Here is a 21,006-nt window from a genome sequence, read left to right as displayed (position 1 = left end):
GAGATGCTGACAGAGTAGATCAAAAAAACTGATCAAACTTCACAAGGATTACAATTCTTCACTTTTGCAGATAGAGTCATAGAGATGTACAGTACAGAAACAGACCCTTCGGTCCAACTCGTCCATGCTGACCACATTTGCCAGCACTTGGCCCATACCCCTGTAAACCCTTCCTATTCATATACCCATGCCTTTTAAATGTTCTAATTGGGAAAATTGAGGACTGGAGATCAGAGTCGGAAAATGTGGCACTGGAAAAGCACAGCAGGTCAGGCAGCATCCGAAGAGCAGGAGAGTCAGCGTTTTGAGCATAAGTAATTGTACCAGCCTACACCACTTCTTCTGGAAGCTCATTCCCTTAACATACCACGCTCTGTCTGAAAAAGTTGCTCCTTAGGTCCCTTTTATATCTTCCCCTCTCACCCTAAACCTATACCCTCTAGTTCTGGACTCCCCCACCCCAGGGAAAAGACCTTGTCTATTTATCCTATCCATGACCCTCATAATTTTATAAACCTCTATAAGGTCACCCTTCAGCCTCTGATGCTCCACGAAAAACAGATCTGGCCTAATCATAGAATTGAATTGTAGAATCCATACAGTGTAGAAGCAGGCCATTTGGCCTATACACCACCTCTCCAAAGAGCATCTCATCCAAGCCCCTACCCTGTCCCTGTAACTTTGCATTTTCCTATGGCTAACCCACCTAAGCCTACATGTCCTTGGATACTATGGTAATTTACCATGGCCAACTCCACTTAACCTGCACATCCTTGGGCTGTTGGAAGAAACCGGTGCACCACAGGAAACCCATGCAGACAGGGGTAAATGTGCAAACGCCACACTGACAATTGCCTGAGGCTAGAATCAAACCCAGGTCCCTGACACTGTGAGGCAGCAGTGCTAACCACTGTGCCACCTCCCCCACCACTGAGCTACCATGCCACCCCTTAAAACTCCTCAAGTGCCATTCCATCAAAAACTACCTCAACAATTGTTCCCTTCCTGAGTCCAAGCGCCTCAGGACTTATAATCTACATTACAGTACTCATCCATAAGCATAAGTCCAGCACTTCACCAACATCTAGCCTCTCAGATCCAGTCCTGCACCCAAGATTCTTTCCCCCAAGCTCCAATCTTGCTCAGCAGCATCTGGCAAATATTGCTTGTGTGCTTTTCAGTGCCTCTTCCAGTTACACTAAGGTGTTAATACTCCCAGGTTTCTTCCAACCACCTTACAGCTTCCCCAATACAAAGCCAGTAATCTTCCCACTTGCTCAGTTCCCTAAGACTTCTTCTCAGTCCTGACTCCAACACTTAGCTGCCGACTAATTTCTAGAGCTTGGTCACAAGTTAGGTTGCAAAGAGTCATCCAACTGCCCTTGATTCCTCACTGAGTCCTCTACGTAGAATATGTGTAATTCAATTGCCTTCCAAAAAACAGTTAACTGCAGCATTCCTAACATGAAGCCTGCTGCTGTCTCTGTTTCCTGTCTTCAACTCCATATTGTTTCCAATAACCTATAACCTCTGAAATTCTCTACAATGAACCCTGAATTGTCCTGACTAATCAATTGGAAACTTGCAATAAATACCTTTTTTTAAATTTCTGGCTAAAATTGAATGGTGCTAACATTTGAAGCAGCCAAATGCAGCATCCTTGAAACTGTGTACATTCGAAATTTACATCTTCACAGATTGCTGCTTGTCATTCCTTCCACCAATTGGAATAGTTTCTCTTTTTTAAACTCTGTCCAGATCCCTGATGTTTTTGAATATCTCTACTGAATCTCCTTTTAATCTTCTCTTCTCCAAGAAGTACAATGCAAAGTCCTCCAATTTATCTACATAACTGAAGTTTCCCATCCCTAGAAACATTCCCTTGAATCTTTGCTGCCTTCACACTCATCCTAAAGCATGTAGCCGGAACTAGACAGAATATTGCACTTAAGGTCAAACTGATATTTTAATATTTCTTTCTTATTTTGGTAATCTATGTACTTATTGATAAAACTAGGATACCATATGCTTTATTATCTGTTCTCTCAACCCATCTTGTCACATTATTAATTTATGCACACGTCCTTCTGCTCTTTTAAGATTATACCATGTGTTTATTTTTTTTTGTGTCCTTCCTATCAAAATTAATTAGTTCACACTTTTTTGCATCAAATCCTGTCTGCCAATTCCACTGATTCTTGATTCTGGTACCAGGTAGGCAGCACATCATTCTGCTGCCACAGGAACACTTGTTTGTTCCTCATACCACCAAATCTCCCAATATTGTTGCCGTTCCAAACTTCCTTATGTACAGCTGAATCAGCCGTGATGGCATGGATGTGGCACTAGCTACACTTCCCAGACAAATCATCACCATCATCAGTGTTCAGAACTGAATGCTGCCTTCTTATTCACTAATTGGACATGGGTGTTGCTGGCTGGCCAGCATTTTCTTGCCCATCCCTAGTTGCACTTGAGAAGGTGGTGGTGTGCTGCCTCCTTGAACCGCTGCAGGCCATGTCCTATAGGATGACCCGCAATTCTATTAAGGAGGGAATTCCAGCATTCTGGTTTGGCTGTATACATCCTGTTCCTCGGATGCTGCCTGAACTGCCGTGCTTTTCCAGCACCACTCTATTCCAGAATCTGGTTTCCAGCATCTATAGTCATTGTTTTTACCCTGTATATTTCCATGTCAGGATGGTGAGTGGTTTGGAAGGGAACTTGCAGCTTGTGGTGTTCCCATGTATCTGCTACCCTTGTCCTTCTAGACGAAAGTGGTTGTGGATTTGGAAGGTGCTGTCTGAGGATTTTTGGTGCATTTCTGCATCTTGTAGATAGTATACACTGCTGCTACTGAATGTGGTGGTGCTTATAGATATGGTGCCAGTCAAGCGGGCTCCTTTGCCCTATGTGGTGTCAAGCTTCATGAGTTTCATTGGAACTGCACCCATCTGGGCAAGTGGGGAGTATTTCATCACAATCCTGTCCTATGCCTTGAAGATAGTGAACAGGCTTTGGGAAGTCAGGAGTTGAGTTATTTGCCACAGCATTCCTTTCCTCTGATCTGCTTTATCTGGTGAGTCCAGTTGAGTTTGTGGTCAGTTGTCATCTACAGGATGTTGACAGTGGGGGATGCTATTGAATGTCAAGGGGTGGTAATTAGATTGTCCATTATTGTTGTTGGTCATTGCCTGGCATTTGTGTGGTGCAAATGTTGCTTGCCACTTTTTGGCCTCTTTGACATTCATTGGCACTACCGTGACTGACTCTCCCATTCTCAACATCCTCAATGTTACTACTGACTGGAAACTGAACTGGAATCACCATATAAATGCTGTGTCTACACAGTGAATAATAAAAAAAAAGTTCCATTGAATCTCGGTGAATAGATGGTGTAAATTGATATTTTGATTTGATTTGATTTTATTATTGTCACATGTACTGAGATACAGTGAAAAGTACTGTTTTGCGGGCTATCCAGATAAATCATACCTTATATAAGTACATCAGGGTAAAAGAACAGGATGCAAAATATAGTGTTACAGCTACAAAGAAGATGCTGAGAAAGATCAACTTTAATATGTGAGAGGTCCATTAAAAGTTTGATAACAACAGGGAAGAAGCTGTTCTTGAATCTGTTGGTACATGTTTTCAAAATTTTGTATCTTCTGCCTGACAGACGAAGGTGGAAAAGAGTATAACTGGGGTTATATTGTTATGTTTTGAACTAATGAATCATGTCACTGATGATCACCTCACCTGGTGGTCACAGGCAAGCGCTTTTAGCATGGATTTTTAAATAACAGATGAACTTTGGCCATTTATTTTTCCTCCCTCACTTAGAATTGCTGAAACATACACACACTGGAATACTCCTGTGTCATTCTGACTTAGGCATACTACTCCACACAGAGTGTGGAGCTGACCAGTCACTTCAGAAAATGACTTTGAGGGGTTCCTGATCCTGGCTCCATTGATTTTAGCATCTCTTCTCTTAATTACTTCCATTGCAAAGACTTACAGTGTGCATTCATGAACCTAGGACTGTTGTTGCTTCATTTTGCATCTCCTACATCTCGTTAATCTCAATACAGGTGTTCAGGAACAGATCTCCTTCATTTAGTGCAACTTATTTGAGACTGATAGGTTGACTGCACCAAGTGCTATCACACACACAACTTGACATCCTGCTAAATGCTCTGCCAGCCAGTAGTTCAGACCTGGTCAGGTTGACATTACAACCAAGGCTCACAAATGTGCGTGCTGCTAGCCTCAACAGGATTAGACATAAAAGAGCACAAACTGTGTCCTCCATGGCTGAAAATGAGCAAAACTAATTGTCGCCCCTGAAATCTATGATTCAATCAATTGTATCAGCTGATAACACTTATACTTTCTGCATGAACAATGTGTGAATTATAGAAATTCTTCAGTCATCAAATCTAGCAATAGCTTATTTAGAGACAATATTTCAGTATCTATAATAATCTGTATTCTTGAACACTTACATTATGAAAGTCACATCCTGTAAGGAGCTACATAAGGAGTCAATTGGCTTTACGTAAGACATCAGGCTACTTCAAAAGTGTCAGTTGTTATCATTGGTGTTTACTAAAATAGCAAAACAAAATTCTTTGTGCACCATGTTATATTGGATCTTCATACTGCATGCAACATACAGAATGTAATCCAATAGCAGGGTACAGACAAAAATCAGTTGAAAGATATGGACTGAAAAAGTCAGTTGGGCTCCATGTACTTTTGGTTTCTGTATTAGGTATGCTTACAAGTGACAAAATTGTGCCTACTATGTTTCCAGCTGCTTCTGAATTGCCCAGTTGACACCCCACATTGCATGAGTAGCAGCATGGAGATACCAAATGTATGCCAGAAGCTTTTCTAGTGAGCCGATTGAGCTGTTAACATTGAATTAACACTAGTTCTAGAAACGTGAACCATGCTAATCACTCTCATCTCCAAGAGGAGCCCCCACTCGCGAGGTTTGAAGGGCCAATTGCTCAACTTGTAAGAGAGAGAATTTTAAATGATTTCTGTGGTTGATGGGAGTCTTCTGGATCTTTCTTTTTAAGTGATGTGGCAATTTACTGGGCTTGCAGGTCATGTGGCTGCATCATCACACGAAAGGCGGAGGGATTTTGTGACCTATCCACAGAAAGGCTGGGTCAGGGATGGGGCTTGTAGTTTTGATGTCTCTGGGTTTGCAGGGAAATTGTTCTGAGGCTGCAGGGAGCAGAAACTCTGCACAGAGGCAGGAAGAGCAACAGTTTTCAGGGAGTATTTCTCCCACCTCCACCTCAGCCAGGAGCAAAGGACATTCAACAAGGGAGGCTTCACTCAAATGAAGGCTTGCCTGCTTACCGCAACAGGACAGAGTGAAGGATCCTCGTGAATCATGACCCCTCTGCCTTAAGTTAGGAACTATCAAATTATAGCAACTGACTGATTGTCAGCTAGGAATTGACAGTCTCTCATTAATTAAGTCCCGCATCCCAGGCAAGGCAATAGATTGACTTAACTACTTTGCTCATAAGAACAGATGTTTTCCAAATCGGCCTGTTCAGATATGTAGCCATACACTTATGGAACGTGAACCTAGGCCTCCTGGCTCAGAGGCAGGAACACTATCACTGCACCACTGTTCATAAGATAAGTTTCAGATCTTTTCAAACCTCTAAAACCTAGATGTTATTTTATCCAGTAGACTAGTTCTGCCAGACTGTTAACTTGTCAACTATCTGTTGAGCTTTTTTTTTAAAGTAATATCATTAATTTGCAAGAGTATCAGACACTGATCTTAACCGTCACTTAATAGTCAGCAATTCTACTATTGCTGAATTAGTGTCACAATTGAATTGCCTTTTACACATTCCGCTGTCATTTTGTTGAGTAGTTCCATCCTGTAATTGTCATTATTCCAACTGATAGGTAGGTACTCATATCTACTAATTGTTTGTACAGTCAAGTTATTGTTTTGTAGTCAATAAATAAATAATTTATGAAATTGTCTGTCTACTTGGATAATTTGGCAAGAAAAGTTTCAGCCATTCTCTCGTTAACTGTGACTATCCTAATTGTATGTCGGTAATGTGAACCCAGAGTAACAGATCAATGAACGAACACCGCATCATTTACCCCTTGATCCAAAGCTATGTAATAACAGTCCAAATGGTTTCTTGAAGGCAAGGAAGAATGTATGTGAGTTTGTATGTGTTAGAATATATGTATTAGCCAAGTCATCAAAACTCAGGTTTCCAGCATCTGCAGTCATTGTTTTTACTCCATCAAAACTCAGAAGTCTTACAATAGGACAACTGAAGGACAAGCTTGATCCAGAATGATAATCAAAGATGAGGTAGTGTATTAATTATGATAATGGACTCGTCATCCACCAGCCTGGATTCATGATCCAAAAACAGAAGTTCATATCGCAACAAAGGAACTTAAATTTTAATTAAATCTGAAACACAGAGGTATTCACAGAAACTGACATAAAATTTTACCTGGTTCACTAATGTCCTTTAGGGAACAAAATTTGTCAACATGGTGTGTCCCATATTTGACTCCAGGACCACAGCAATGTATTTCACTCTTAACTGCCCTCCAAATGGTTTAGCAAGCATGCAGTTGTAGTAAAGTTGTTGCAAGGGCAATAAGTATTGGTCCTGCCAGTATTGCACACCTTCTGTAATTGAAGAAGAGGATGATAAATTCACAGTAAATGATATTGAAAAGTGGAAGTAATAATGAGTGCTGCTTCAGTTTTCATTGAAGACACTATCAGACAGAGAATAAGTATAAAGGTTGAGAGGAATATTATGATGATTAATGTAGAAAGAGAAAAAACAACAAATAAAACCTGAGGACAAGGCGCTTGTGCCAGTGGACATTCAAGAAAACTAGGGAGAAAATACAGAGGCTCCAGTCACCAAATATATATGTTTTAAAAATCAATTTTAAAAAAGGAATAGTATTATGGAATCCAATTCCAATCTTCAGGAAGAGATTTCAAATAATTTTACTTAATATCTGCAATGAGGAAAATCCTAGAATCTTCAAGATCAAATGGCACAGGGAATATATTGACAAAAAATAGTCCTGATTAACTTCTAAGAGGAATATATTTTAAACAATTTTATTGAATACCTTAAGAATTGATAAGAAGAGGAGACACAGGCAATGCAATGAAAGCGCTATACGTAGATTTTCTCAACATATTTTACAAGGCAGCACATCAATTTGTGATAAAGGTAAATAACTGTGAATTAAATGACCCAGATGTAAGAATTATTGCACGATAACATCCAAATGCTAGACAGAGGGATTAAAGGGCCTTTTTCTGACTAAAATGTTACAGAATTGAGAGGATGCAGCTATCAAGTAACATAGCGAAGGCTATTCAGTCCGCAGCCTGCTCTGCCATTTATTACCTTTATGGCATTGGTAATCAGAAATCTATGAATCTCTACCTTAAACACATTCAAAGACTGATCTTAAATAGTCTTCCAAGGTAGAGAAAACCAAAGATTCACAACACTCTGAGGGAAAAAAAGTCTTGTTATCTCAGCTCTAAGTGGCATCTACCTTATTTTAAAATTGCTCCCCCAGTTCTGGACTTACATATCAGGATAAACATTTTGTCTGCATCTTTTCTGTATTTACCCCTCTATGTATTGTGTAGATTAAAATGGATACACCTCTCAGTCTTAGAAGGTCTAGAGAATGCAGGCCGTCTTTGCCCAGTGTGTCTTCATAGGACAGTTCCCCCCATCCCAGGAACAAGTCTGGTGAACCTTCATTGCACACCCTCTAAGGCAATAATGTTTTTTTTCCTGAAGTAAGGAAACCAATACTGCACACATTACTCCAGGTAAGGACTAACCAAGACTAATACAGTTGAAGCAGGACTTCACTACTCATGTACTCATATCTTCTTTCGATAAAGGCTAACATTTCAGTGGACTTCTTAATAACTGCTGTCCCTGCATATCATGATTCCGTGATTTATTGACAAAAACATCTAGGCCCCTTTGTATATCTACAATTTCTAACCCCTGTTTCTCACTCTCTCCTTAAGTAGTGGAGTGATGTTTGCTAACTTCAAATTTGCAGGAACCATTCCAAAATATATTGAATATATGTCAGCTATCTCTATAGCCACCTCCTTCAACAATATCTGCTGTAGAATAGCAGGCCCTGAGACTTATCGACTTATCAGCCATATTAACTTCTCCAGTTCAACCTTCTTACTAATACAAAATTTCTTCAATTTCTCGTTTTTCCTAGTTAACTTGGATTTCTAATTTTGGGAGATTTATTGTCTCTTCTGTCGTGAAAACAGACAGAAAGTGATCATTCAGCTTTGCTGCCATTTCTCTATTCCCCCATTATAAAATTCTCCTGACTCTGCTAGTAATGGACACAGAATTATCAAACTGTTCCTTTTTATATGCATGTAGAAACTTTTACAGTCTTTCTTGTGATTTTTTTTGACTGGATTGCATTCCTATTCGATTCTTCCTTTCCTTATCAGTAAAATTGACCAGTTTTCACTGGAAAAGAGAATCCTTGATAGGCTTATAGAATGCTTACAGTACAGAAAAGACCTTTCAGCCCATTGACTCCTGATTGGTTGTCTGCAAGACAATTCAGCTCGCTCCACTTACCCATCATTTTCCTGTAACTCTGCAATTTTTTTTTACATTTGAGTGCTTACTCAATCTTCTTTTGAAAGCCACAGTTTAATATGCCTCTACTCCACTATATTCTCAGGCAATACATTCCAGAACAAAAACATTCACGATATGAAAATGTTTTTTTCATGTTACCTTTGGTCTGGAATCAATCTCTTCAATCTTTGTCCCATGTGTCTCAACCTCTCTGCCAAACAGTACAGTTTCTTTCTAACTGCTGTGTGTAAATTCCATGTTATCTTGAACACGTCTATTTGACATCTAAATTGCATCTCTTTGCTCTTCATACAAAATGTGTCTGTCTTTATCTCTGCGTTAAATTTCATCGGTTATATGCCCATCCACTTCCACCAGCCAGCCTGTGTTCTCTTGACATTTGTGACAATCTGCTGTTCAGAATACTTCAGAGTCAGTAGCAAATTTTTCAATTACGTTTTAACAACCAAAATATAAATATATGTTAACAATACATATTAAGTCATTAATGTATCAAGAAGAGTAGTGGCTGTGGTATTGATCCCTCCAGGCGGAAGTGGGTACTGCAGATGCTGGAGATTAGAGTCAAGATTAGAGTGGTGCTGGAAAGGCACAGCAGGTCAGGCAGCATCCGTGGAGCAGGAAAATTGATGTTTCGGGCAAAAATGAAGGACTTTTGCCTGAAACGTTGATTTTCATGCTCCTCGGATGCTGCCTGACCTGCTGTGCTTTTCCAGCACCACTCTAATCTTGACTATTGATCCCTCCGATCCATAAAAACAAGTGTATTGCCATAACTCTCTGTTTCCTTTCATTTAACCACTTCTGTATTCATGTTGCCATTGGGCAACATATTGCATAAACCTCAGCTTCACTGACAAATCTTGTATGTGTCCATTAATTGGAAGTCCTTTATTGATTCACATTTGATTGATTAAAGAAAGTTTAGTTCAAAATGGCATAGTGTAGTATTTTTAATTTAGTACATTCTTTCTTCAGCATATTCTAATTCAGAACAAAGCAAAGTTCAAGGTTGAATGAAGCATGTGATTTATGGGGAGGCAGGTGTCACTTGCTGGGCTAGCCATTTATTGCCCAATCCTAATCGTCCAGCCAGCAGTTAAGAGTCATCCACATTGCTGTGGGTCTGGAGTCACATATAGGCCAGACCAGGATGGCAGTTTCCTTCCCTAAAGGGCATTAGTAAATCAGATGGATTTTTCCCCAACAATTGGCAATGGATTTATGGTCATATCAGACTCCAGATGTTTATTGAATTCACATTCTACCATCTGTTGTGGTGGGGTTTGAACCTGGCTCCTCAGAACATTAGCTAGGTCTCTGGATTAACAGTCTGGCAATAATACCACTAGGTCATGAGAGCCCACTCCAGTTTAGTTATCTAGATGAGTTGTTAGTGAAAAGTACTCGGTGGAAGTTGAGTACTGATATCCTCACAGAGCATAAAACAAAAAGTATTAACCAAATCTGTTTTATTATTGAAATGTGAAACATTATGCAGTATTCACAATTTGTTCTTGAAAGTAAACCAAAAATTTCTAGTTTTTGAAGGAATTTCAGCAACAGTTGGAAAATGTATTGCTGTTCACAGTGTGTGGGAAAAAGCTACAATCTGCTACCAAGCTCAAGTTATTTAGTTAATCATTTTGCCATTTCCCTTTCCAATGTGTTTCTGGTTTATGTTTTTTTTAATGTTGATTGACCTCAGTAGTTTATTGGGTAAGTGTATTGCCCAGTAAGTGAGTGGGTGAACAGAATTTCACACACTAAAACTAGCAGGGATTTGACCTCTAGTCTGTGCTTATTTAATTAGTTAATACCAACAAGTTACTGTTTTGGAACAGATGAAGAAAAGTCTTTGGACTCGATATGTTAGCTCTGTTTCTGTCTCCAGAGATGCTGCCAGACTTGCTGAATTTGTCGAGCATTTCTACTTTTTGTTCCAGACTTTCAGCATCTACAGTATTTTGCTTTTATTTGAGTGTTAATACAACATTGCTAAATGACATGGAACAGAACAGTGGTGCACAGTAGTTTCTCAGAATGGAGAAAGAGATTCAGTGTGATTTTCCAGTGAGGCACTAGAACCATGCTTTTTCTGATACATGCTAATAACATATGTGCATCAGTGTGCAGGGCACAATTTTAAAATTTGCTGCTCACACAAAACTTTGAATTATTGCAAATCTGAGGAGTATAGAGTTAGTCTTGTAGAGAACTTGGACGTGCTGATAAAATGAGTGGACACATGACAAATGTTTGTATCCCACAATAATTAACATCTATTTCCATTTTTTCTTGGCCTAAAATTTCTAGCCAGCTGAAGTTAATAATATTAGTACAGCTGCATGAAATTCAGCAATTATCCACAAACCACCATAACAATCTGAAACTAATTCAATAATCTGGAAATGTAAAGGGCCAGAAATTGACCATAAAAATGACCAGGTTGTTGTAAAACTCCAACACTTTGCCAAGAACTCTCAGGAACTGGAATCCTTAACTGTTCTGGTCTACATGTCATTCTACCACCATGTCATTCTAAACCATTCTACGGTTTACTGTAACCTAGGTTGGGTAATATATGCTGACATTACAGTGCCAGTACATTGAGCTGACTTTTATTAAAGATTGGCTAAGTGTCAATTTCAGAAATTTTCATGAAGGGTTTCACTCTCTGCATCCTAGTGAGTTTGCTCGTTGCAGCTCGCCTCATTAGATAAGCACCATGCCTCAATGCTCTGCTCAACCCATCTTCTCTTCAGCAACAGGAGAAATACATGCCACTGCTGGGCTTTCCCCGGATTCCTGAGGCCTGTGCTATTTTTAAAGTTCAAATGGATACCACCTCAAGCAGAGCCAGCCAGGATCTGCCTTTCACAATGCATGTTTGCTTTTATTCATTCACAGGATTTGGGCAGTCCGAGCTTCACTTTTACAGCTTAGACATGCCAACCATCATGCTCCATTGACCCCCATCGAAGCCAACGGTTATGACAGTTAATGATTCTCTGCTCCCCCATAGTAATCCATGTTGTCCAAACCACTCTTGTCTTCCACCTTATCTGTTGTGTTGCCCCCCCCCCCATCCATCTCAATTGTTGTCACCAAAGTATCCCAGCATGCTGCGTCAAATGCATGCAATTGATTTACCCAACTTCTCTCCCGCAGCAGTGGCTCAGATAACCCCTAGACTTTTATTGACTCCTAATTCATCTCTGTGTAGCTCCCTAGCTGCCTTATTCTAAATCCCCAGAATGATTGCATTGGATCAGCAGGACTGAGTGTGGCCCATTCCCTAGATTAATGATACAGACCTACTGAACCTAACAGCGTAAGTTGTATTTAATCCCCTGCAAAAACATTGTCTTTGCCTTTCGGGCCTGGTTGTCGGTAAAGGTTGTCTTTCTTGACGTGAACAAAGATTTGACACATGACCCTATGGTTGAAGCACATGCAGTGTGTTAACCCCATATGCTAATGGTACATGGTGCAGGTGTAACATAGCATGGTGCCAGAAAGCAACATGCCTATGCCTTTGACCGATCACAGCTGGAAACCATTGAAAGCTGCCTGACTTTGTGTCTGCACCAAACACCAAGTCAACATAGGCAAAAGTGGGTACTGCAGATGCTGGAAATTAGAGTCTAGATTAGAGTAGTGCTGGAAAAAGCACAGCAAGTCAGATAGCATCCAAGAAGCAGGAAAATCGATGTTTCAGGCAAAAGCTCTTCATCAGGGGGGCTTTTCAAGTCAACATAGATGTACTGTGAGTCTTTAAGTTCTGAATGAGAAAGACAAGCCTCAAATGGACAAGGCAAGGCAGTGATGCTGTGATCATCAAAGTTGGTGCAAAGTGATTGAGCAGTAAGAGAGCTAGCAAAGAGGCTGTGACATAAAATCCTCTCCCACTACATGAGCTGGGTGTTGGTCCCTGTGCTGAAAATGTGCTGATAGCAGCAGTACAAGGAAAGGTGCCTGTGTGCTCCAAGTGCAGCACTGAAGGGAGACTTAGTGGGGTCAGAGGTGTGCAGTGAGGATGTGACTGATCCCACCCTTCAAGGATGGGTGGTCACTGCCCATGGAACGTGCCCTGTGATGTTGATGATTGTCAATGTTCCTGCTCAACCTTTTCAGGTTCTGTGCACGGCACTGAGTGTTGGCATGCCAATTGCAGCAATGACTTCTGCTACGTATGGACCTTCTTGGAAGCCTGTGCAGATTTATCAAAAAAGGAAAGGGAACAATGGTGATTGATGTCCATTAGACGGGAATATAAGCAAATGAGCCTCTTACTGCTCTCTAGTGCCATTCTTGTCTCGCTGTTCAAAATGGTTCATATATTCCCTACAGCATAGAAGCAGACCATTCATCCCATCGAGTCCACACTGACTCTCTGAAGGGTATTCCATCCAGTCCTATCCCCCTAGCCTATCCCTGTAATTTTGCATTTCCCTTGGCTAATCCACCTAGCCTGCACACTATGGGCAAGTTAGCACAGTCAATCCATCTAACTGCACATCTTTAAACTGTGGGACAAAACCGAAGCACCCAGAAAAAACCCAGTCATTGTGCAAACCCCACACAGATAGTCACCTGAGGGTGTAATCTAACCCAGGTCCCTGGTGCTGTGAGGCAGCAGTGCTAACCACTGAGCCACTAGTGGCAGAATCAAGGACTATTTCTTCATGACATTGAGAATTTAATTTCTGCTGATCTCCCAACATATGTTGATGTCAGTTTCAGAAGCAGGTTTTGTTGTAAATGGGGGTGCTCATGGGGATAGATGGGTTGAGGTGACAGTAGTTATATAAGAAAGTCAATTTTATAATTAGACTGGAGTTAAAGCTGGTTTTATCCCTTCAACCCTTTCCTGACTGACTATTCAGGTAAGTGATTCGAAGGGTCTTGATTCTTACTCATAGTAAGGCACTCTTTTGAAGGATTGCAGACTCCAGATAATTGCTCGTCAGTGTTTTCAACCTTAAACGGTTATTGGATATTGATGGCATATTTTGGCTGCACAGAGAAGATGTGAATAAAATTATAGGTCAGTTTAAGTGGTTCATAATTTTTTCAAACAACTTTGGTAAGGACAGTAAAGGCAAGTTTCACATTCAGTTGATTCAAAATGATGAAGAATTGAAATTTCAACTTGCAATTTGACTGATGCAAATACTCAAATATTGTATGAACTTGGCTATAAAGGTGGTTAAATCTCTGACTACTTGTTTGACAGAACATAATTTAAAACCATTACAAAAGCTATTAAAATACTAAGCTCATTCTGTACGGTAACACATAGTTACAATATAACATAGCTGTTACTTGTTTGTGCATAGAATGTCAGTGAATTGCTTGCTATTTCCTCAATGCTATATAGTTCATATATCCTGACATTAATGGAACCTCATCCTTTTATTTTTAGTTTTCAGGTCTCTACCTTCTGTCTTTTTTCACAATCATTCTTGGGTTAATATTCTACTCTTCCACTTCCACATATGTGGCTCAAGATCCACGTGTATACAAGCAGTTTCGTAACCCTGCTGGCCCTGTAGTAGAGATGCCAACCACTGGACAAGTGGAGCCATCAGTCACATACTCCAGCCTAGGACAGGAGACTGAGGAAGAAGCCCATGTTCGAGTTTCATGAGGAGGCACCGACGATGCTCCCTGCACTTCAATGTCTTTGCATTCCTGGAATTTCTTTTTGTTTACATCACCGCATTGCCCCTAATTTCAGTTTATTGCATTTTAATATTTATTTTACAAACCAAATTTCTAGACTTCTTTTTACTAATTGTAGGGTTTAGTAAATTGTAATTTGAAACAATTCGGTTTAATGTGTCAGTTCACTGACTAAGAGTTTTTAAGTGGGTTGCAATCAATTGATGGTTTTAAAAAGTGCCATCTAAAACATTTTTATAATATATGTCACTACCACTGTCTGGGAATAAGGGGATTTTAACAGAGTTTAAATATGCACTGTATTTTTTTTCTCAATTCCAATCATTCCCATTGTTTTGCACATAAATGTTTCCATGTTAAGGCCATCTAAGAAATCATTTAAAGGGTGATGTTATCTTTCTATATGAAATGCCATTATATGACCTCTGAACCTGTGTCAATCTAGGGTGGGCTATTGTATAGTTTAGAATTTGCTAACTTGTGCTGTTAACATTTTGACAAGTTGTGTAGTACCTTAATGTTGCTTTAACAATTAGTATTCCTCACAGTTAGATTACAATAAGTATGAACTGTACCCCATGGGTAGAAGTCTGCTGTAAAATAAAGAAAAGATAATAACACAATACAGTTAAAACTCAACACCATTATAAGAAAACAAACCAAAAAATGAACAGTTCAATTGAAAGAAGCCCTTTATCTTTTTGATATCTGCATGCTCTTTATGGACTGGCTTTGGCAATGTAATGCCTGTATGATGTTTTCAAATAAATGCTTTATGAAAGATAATATCACAACACAGACTCCAGCCCAGTACTTGCAATGGTCACTGAACAAATCTGATTTGGGAACAAAAGGCATTTTTGTCTGTACTTATTGTAATAAAACTTCAACTGACAGTTATTCACATCAACCAAACAATAGGAGTTGTTGTGTCTCTGATTGGATTTTATGGACAATTGCTAAATTGAGAAAATGTCAGAATGCATATATGTGGGTTTTTTTGGCAAATGTGATTGCTGTGTAAAATGTAGACACTTAATTATATTTTTGATTAATTTAATGATTTGTTTCCCATTGTTAATGGCCTCAAAAGTAGTATCACTTCTAAGGGTGAGGTTCTTAATAGACATCATTGTCTTTACAGAGTCGGTCATCAATAACACCTCACACTTGACTCTATCAACCACATTTAAATTGAGTGCTTTGTTGTAAGATTTTTAAAAAAAGTATAGTAAATGTTGCTGCAGTCTGAGCCACAGAACAATAATGGAATCTCAATGGGGAACCATTTCCTACTTACCTCAGGTTGAATAAGAATATATCTATTTATATACCTTTGAGTATAGGAGTTGGGACGTCATGTTGAGATTGTACAGAATATTGGTGAGGCTTGTTCTGAAGTACTGCAGTTCTGGTTGCCCTGCTATTAAGAAAGATGTCATTAAACTCAGGACGGTTCTGAAAACATTTACCAGGATGTTTCTGGGAATGGAGAGTTAGAGTTGTAAAAGTAGGCTGGGACATTTTCTGCTGGAGTGTAAGAGGTTGAGGGGTGACTTTATAGAGGTTTATAAAATCATGTGTGGCATAGAGAAGGTGAATAGCAAAGGTCTTTTCCCTAAGGTGGGGCAGTTCAAAGCTAGGGAGAATGTTTTTAAGGTGAGAGGAGAAAGATTTAAAAAGAAAATGAGGGGCAACTTTTTTTACACAGAGAGTGGCTAATGAGCTGCCAGAAGAAGTGGTGGATGCAAGTACACTTACAACATTTAAAAGATATTTGGATAAGTTCATGAATAGGAAAGGTTTGGAGGGATATGGGCCAAGTGCAGGCAAGTGAGACTAGTTTAGACTGGGAACATGATTGGCATAGACTAGTTGGACCAAAGGGTCTGTGTCCATGCTGTATGTCTCTATGCCTCTAAATGCAGGGATGGGTATTAAGGGTGCTGGCTTTATCACTCCCTGAAGTTTTCCAATTACCAGACACTGATGACATGTCCCGCAAAAGTCAACTACATCCTTATTCAGCCTGGACAAATAGAATGTTTTTGTATTTTGGTTTGACTTTTCATTACTCCCAAATAACGTCCTACTGATAATTCATGTGCTACCCACGACATCTCCTTTCAATAACTCGGGAATACAACATGATGAACTTCTGCCCATTTCCTATCCGCCTGAATATGTGATGGTTTCAACTTCCTCATCAAGACTTCATTTTTAAGATAGTAACATTCTGGGCTACACTCAGATTCATCTTCTGTGTATTTTTTCTCACACAATTGCTTTAGGTTTTTTATCCTGATTTTGTAATTCAGCTAATTTCTCTGAACTAAAAATATCCACTTTATCCTCCACCTATTCTTGTTATTTGTTTTCACAACTATTTGATAAAACATCGTTTCTGATCATTGAATGTCAGCTTTCTTATCTCAACTCCTTTATTTCTCCTCCTGTTTTAACCTGTGCTTTGTGACCTTGTTCTCACACATTCAGGAAAAATCCCAGGATATGCTTCCTGTAACACCTCAGTTTCCTGATGTTCCATTGGTGTTTCAGCCATAGTAGGTATCACTCCCACCTGTGATCCAGCTATATCATTACCAAGGATAAACTGTATTTCTGGAACTGAGGATTTCTCTATTACTCTTGCCACCACTTCTCCACTTTTCCCAAGACTCTCCAACCTCACTTTATATAATGGAACACTGCTGTTCACACAATGAATTTCACATATTACAATTTTCTTTTCTGGCAACACACCTTCTGAATTACATATTTCCTCATCTCTCACGATCAAAAATTGACTTGCTGTCTGAAAATTTTAATTTCTTTACCTGCTCCTCCTGGCACCCATGAGTAAACCTTATAACCACAAGGAAATCCTTTAAAGAGATCTGGCACTTACTTCTCAACAAACTCCTGATCAGGTGGTACCTTCTTCTGTAGCTGTTTAGCTTTCCACTGTGCCTTCCTTTGCCATTTCAACAAAACTTATCCATAAACACCTGAACATTTTTACTTAAAAACAAACATGGAAGAACTGTGGATGCTGGAAGCCAGAAACAAAAACAGAAATTGCTAGAAAGATTCAGCAGGTCAACAGCATCTGTGGAGAGAAACCAGAGTTAACATTTTGGGTTCAGTAACCGTTCTGAGGAAGGGTCACTGAACCTGAAATGTTAATTCTGATTTCTCTCCCCCCGTGCTGCCTGACCTGTTGAGCCTTCTGAGCAATTTCTGTTTTTGTTTGAGCATTTTTAGTTCTCTTTCCCCCCCCCCCCCCTCCCCATGGGTTTCCTTTTTATCATGTGGTAAGCTATGCTTACTATCTTCAGTGAGATTTCCTTTTCCCGTATCAACTGAGGATTTCTCTTTTCCCCAATTTCTATCCCTCACAGACTGATGTCAGAAGCCAAACTTTGATTTATGAACCAGCTCATAATCATCTGCCATTTCTGCTGCTAATTAGATTAGATTACTTACAGTGTGGAAACAGGCCCTTCGTCCCAACAAGTCCACACCGACCCTCCGAAGAGCAACCCAGCCAGACCCATTCCCCTACATTTACCCCTTCACCTAACACGATGGGCAATTTAGAATGGCCAATTCACCTAACGTGCACATTTTTGGATTGTGGGAGGAAACCCACGCAGACACTGGGAAAATGTGCAAACTCCACACAGATAGTTGCCTGATGTGGGAATTGAACCTGGGTCTCGAGCACTGTGAGGCAGCAGCGCTAACCACTGTGCCACCGTGCCCCAATGGCTAATCTTGCTGTCTTAACTCTCTGAACTTCCATATGCATTCTCTACTTCAGGAAGTAAATTTTTGAATTCCTCCAGCATAATTGTGTCTGTGAGAGCATCATATGTTTGATCAATTTTTAATACCCTTATCCATTTAGCAAAATTACTTTGAGCCTTTCAAACTATGTTCATTTGACCAGGTTCCCTCCTTATATTCCTAAAACGTTGTCTTTGTAGGCTTGTGGTACTTGTTCATATGCACTAAGGTGGTTTTTACTTCATGGTTATCCCCAGATACTTCCTCTGATAGTGATGCAAAGACCTCACTGTCTCTATCAACCGACTTTGTTTGGACCAATGATGTGGGACTGGCTAATCCCATTGTGAATGGCAGTGACCACATCTGCATCAAGTGTTGGTTGCTGGAAGAACTCTGGATCAGAATTGTTGATCTGGAATCTGAGCTTCAAACACTGCGGCACATCTAGGAGGGGGAGAGTTACCTGGGCGCTTTGCTGCAGGAGGCAGTCACACCCAGTATATTAAGTAATTCAAATTCAGTGAGTGATCAGGAACAACAGGGTGTGACTGTAAGTTAGGCATGTAAGGGGATTCTGAGTTCAGGAGTGGAGGAGCCTCAGCCCTTGACCTTGTTCAACAGGTATGAGATGTTTGCTCCCTGTATGGATGAGGGACAGGGCTGTGGACAGGATGAGCTAGCTGACCAGAGCACCATGGTGCAGAAGGCCATTCAGGAGGGGGGAGCAAAAAGACAAGTAGCTATTATAGGGGATTTTATAATTAGGGGGACAGATCAGGAGTCCCGCATTGTGTGTTGCCTGCCCGGTGCCAGGGTGCAGGACATCTCCAACTGGCTTGAAAGGATATTGGAGTGGGAGGGAGAATTTGAGGTCGGGTGGAAGGTGTAGGTAAAGTGGATGAACTGTTCAACCTCCTCGTGGGAGCGCGAGGCAACACCGATACAGTCGTCGATGTAGCGGAGGAAAAGGTGGGGGTGGTGCCAGTGTCGCTGCAGAAGATGGACTGTTCCACATATCCTACAAAGAGGCAGGCATAGCTGGGGCCCATGCGGGTGCCCATGGCTACTCCTTTGGTTTGGAGGAAGTGGGAGGATTGAAAAGAGAAGTTGTTGAGGGTGAGGACCAATTCAGTCAGTCGAAGGAGGGTGTCAGTGGAAGGGTACGGCGGGAAAGGAAGAAGCGGAAGGCTTTGAGTCCTTCGTGATGGGGGATGGAGGTGTACAGGGACTGGATGTCCATGGTGAAGATAAGGCGTTGGGGACCGGGGAAGCGAAAATCATGGAGGAGGTGGAGGGCGTGGGTGGTGTCCCGAACGTAGGTGGGGAGTTCTTGGACTAAGGGGGACAGGACCGTGTCGAGGTATGCAGAGATGAGTTCGGTGGGGCAGGAGCAGGCTGAGACAATGGGTCGGCCGGTGCAGTCAGGTTTGTGGATTTTGGGCAGGAGGTAGAAACGGACGGTGCGGGGTTGTGGGACTATGAGGTTGGAGGCGGTGGATGGGAGATCCCCTGAGGTGATGAGGTTATGGACGGTCTGGGAGATGATGGTTTGGTGGTGGGAGGTGGGGTCATGGTCAAGGGGGCAGTAGGAGGAAGTGTCCGCGAGCTGGCGTTTAGCCTCAGCGGTGTAAAGGTCGGTGCGCCAAACTACTACCACGCCTCCCTTGTATGCTGGTTTGATAGTGAGGTTGGGGTTGGAACGGAGGGAGTGGAGTGCTGCACATTCCGAGGGTGAGAGGTTGGAGTGGGTGAGAGGGGTGGAGAGGTTGAGGCGGTTAATGTCGCGGCGGCAGTTGGCTATGAAGAGATCGAGGGCAGATAAGAGGCCAGCACGGGGTGTCCAGATGAACCTCCACTCCCGGCACCTTCCCCTGCAACCGCAAGAAATGCAAAACTTGTGCCCACACGTCCCCCCTTACTTCCCTCCAAGGCCCCAAGGGATCCTTCCATATCCACCACAAATTCACCTGCACCTCCACACATATCATTTATTGCATCCGCTGCACCCGATGTGGCCTCCTCTATATTGGGGAGACAGGCAGCCTACTTGTGGAATGTTTCAGAGAACACCTCTGGGACACCCGGACCAACCAACCCAACCACCCCGTGGCTCAACACTTCAACTCCCCCTCCCACTCCACCAAGGACATGCAGGTCCTTGGACTCCTCCATCGCCAGACCATAGCAACACGACGGTTGGAGGATGAGCGCCTCATCTTCCGCCTAGGAACCCTCCAATCACAAGGGATGAACTCAGATTTCTCCAGTTTCCTCATTTCCCCTCCCCCCACCTTGTCTCAGTCAAATCCCTCGAACTCAGCACTGCCTTCCTAACCTGCAATCTTCTTCCTGACCTCTCCGCCCCCACCCCCACTCCGGCCTATCACCCTCACCTTGACCTCCTTCCACCTATCGCATTTCCAACGGCCCTCCCCCAAGTCTCTCCTCCCTACCTTTTATCTTAGCCTGCTGGACACACTTTCCTCATTCCTGAAGAAGGGCTCATGCCCGAAACGTCGATTCTCCTGCTCCTTGGATGCTGCCTGACCTGCTGCGCTTTTCCAGCAACACATTTTCAGCCCTGTTTAGGGATTATCAAGAACTAGGAAGGAAATTGAAGAACAGGTCCTCGAGGTTCATAATCTCTGGATTACTGCCTGAACCACGTGCTAATTGGCATAAGGATAAGAAAATTAGGGAAATAAACACGTGGCTAAGAGATTGGTGTGGGAAAGAGGGATTCAATTTCATGGGACATTGGCATCAGTTTTGGAACTGGGGCGATCTGTACCAATGGAATGGTCTTCACCTGAAC

The 21,006-nt window shown here is 41.5% G+C and overlaps 1 protein-coding gene across 2 annotated transcripts in view; it reads left to right on the top strand.

Annotated features, from left to right (window-relative positions):
* Nucleotides 1-15,193, top strand: part of slc35f1 (solute carrier family 35 member F1) — a 294,891-nt gene extending 279,698 nt beyond the window's left edge. The window contains exon 8 of one of the 2 annotated variants that reach the window (XM_087981104.1): nucleotides 14,225-15,193. In XM_087981104.1, the coding sequence (XP_087837230.1) occupies nucleotides 14,225-14,269 (45 nt within the window). In that variant the 3' untranslated portion in view covers nucleotides 14,270-15,193. Of the gene's footprint in view, nucleotides 1-14,139 lie in introns of both variants that reach the window. The other variant, XM_043684483.2, reaches the window with a different exon arrangement.
* Nucleotides 15,194-21,006: the final 5,813 nt, after the last annotated feature.

The sequence above is a fragment of the Chiloscyllium plagiosum genome, unplaced genomic scaffold (assembly GCF_037043375.1).
Source record: "Chiloscyllium plagiosum isolate Xiang-an unplaced genomic scaffold, Cpla_swu_hap1 HiC_scaffold_3, whole genome shotgun sequence".
In the NCBI taxonomy this organism is placed as follows: domain Eukaryota; kingdom Metazoa; phylum Chordata; class Chondrichthyes; order Orectolobiformes; family Hemiscylliidae; genus Chiloscyllium; species Chiloscyllium plagiosum.
The sequence above is the reverse complement of the archived record's forward strand: the minus strand, read 5'-3'. Positions and strand labels throughout refer to the sequence as shown.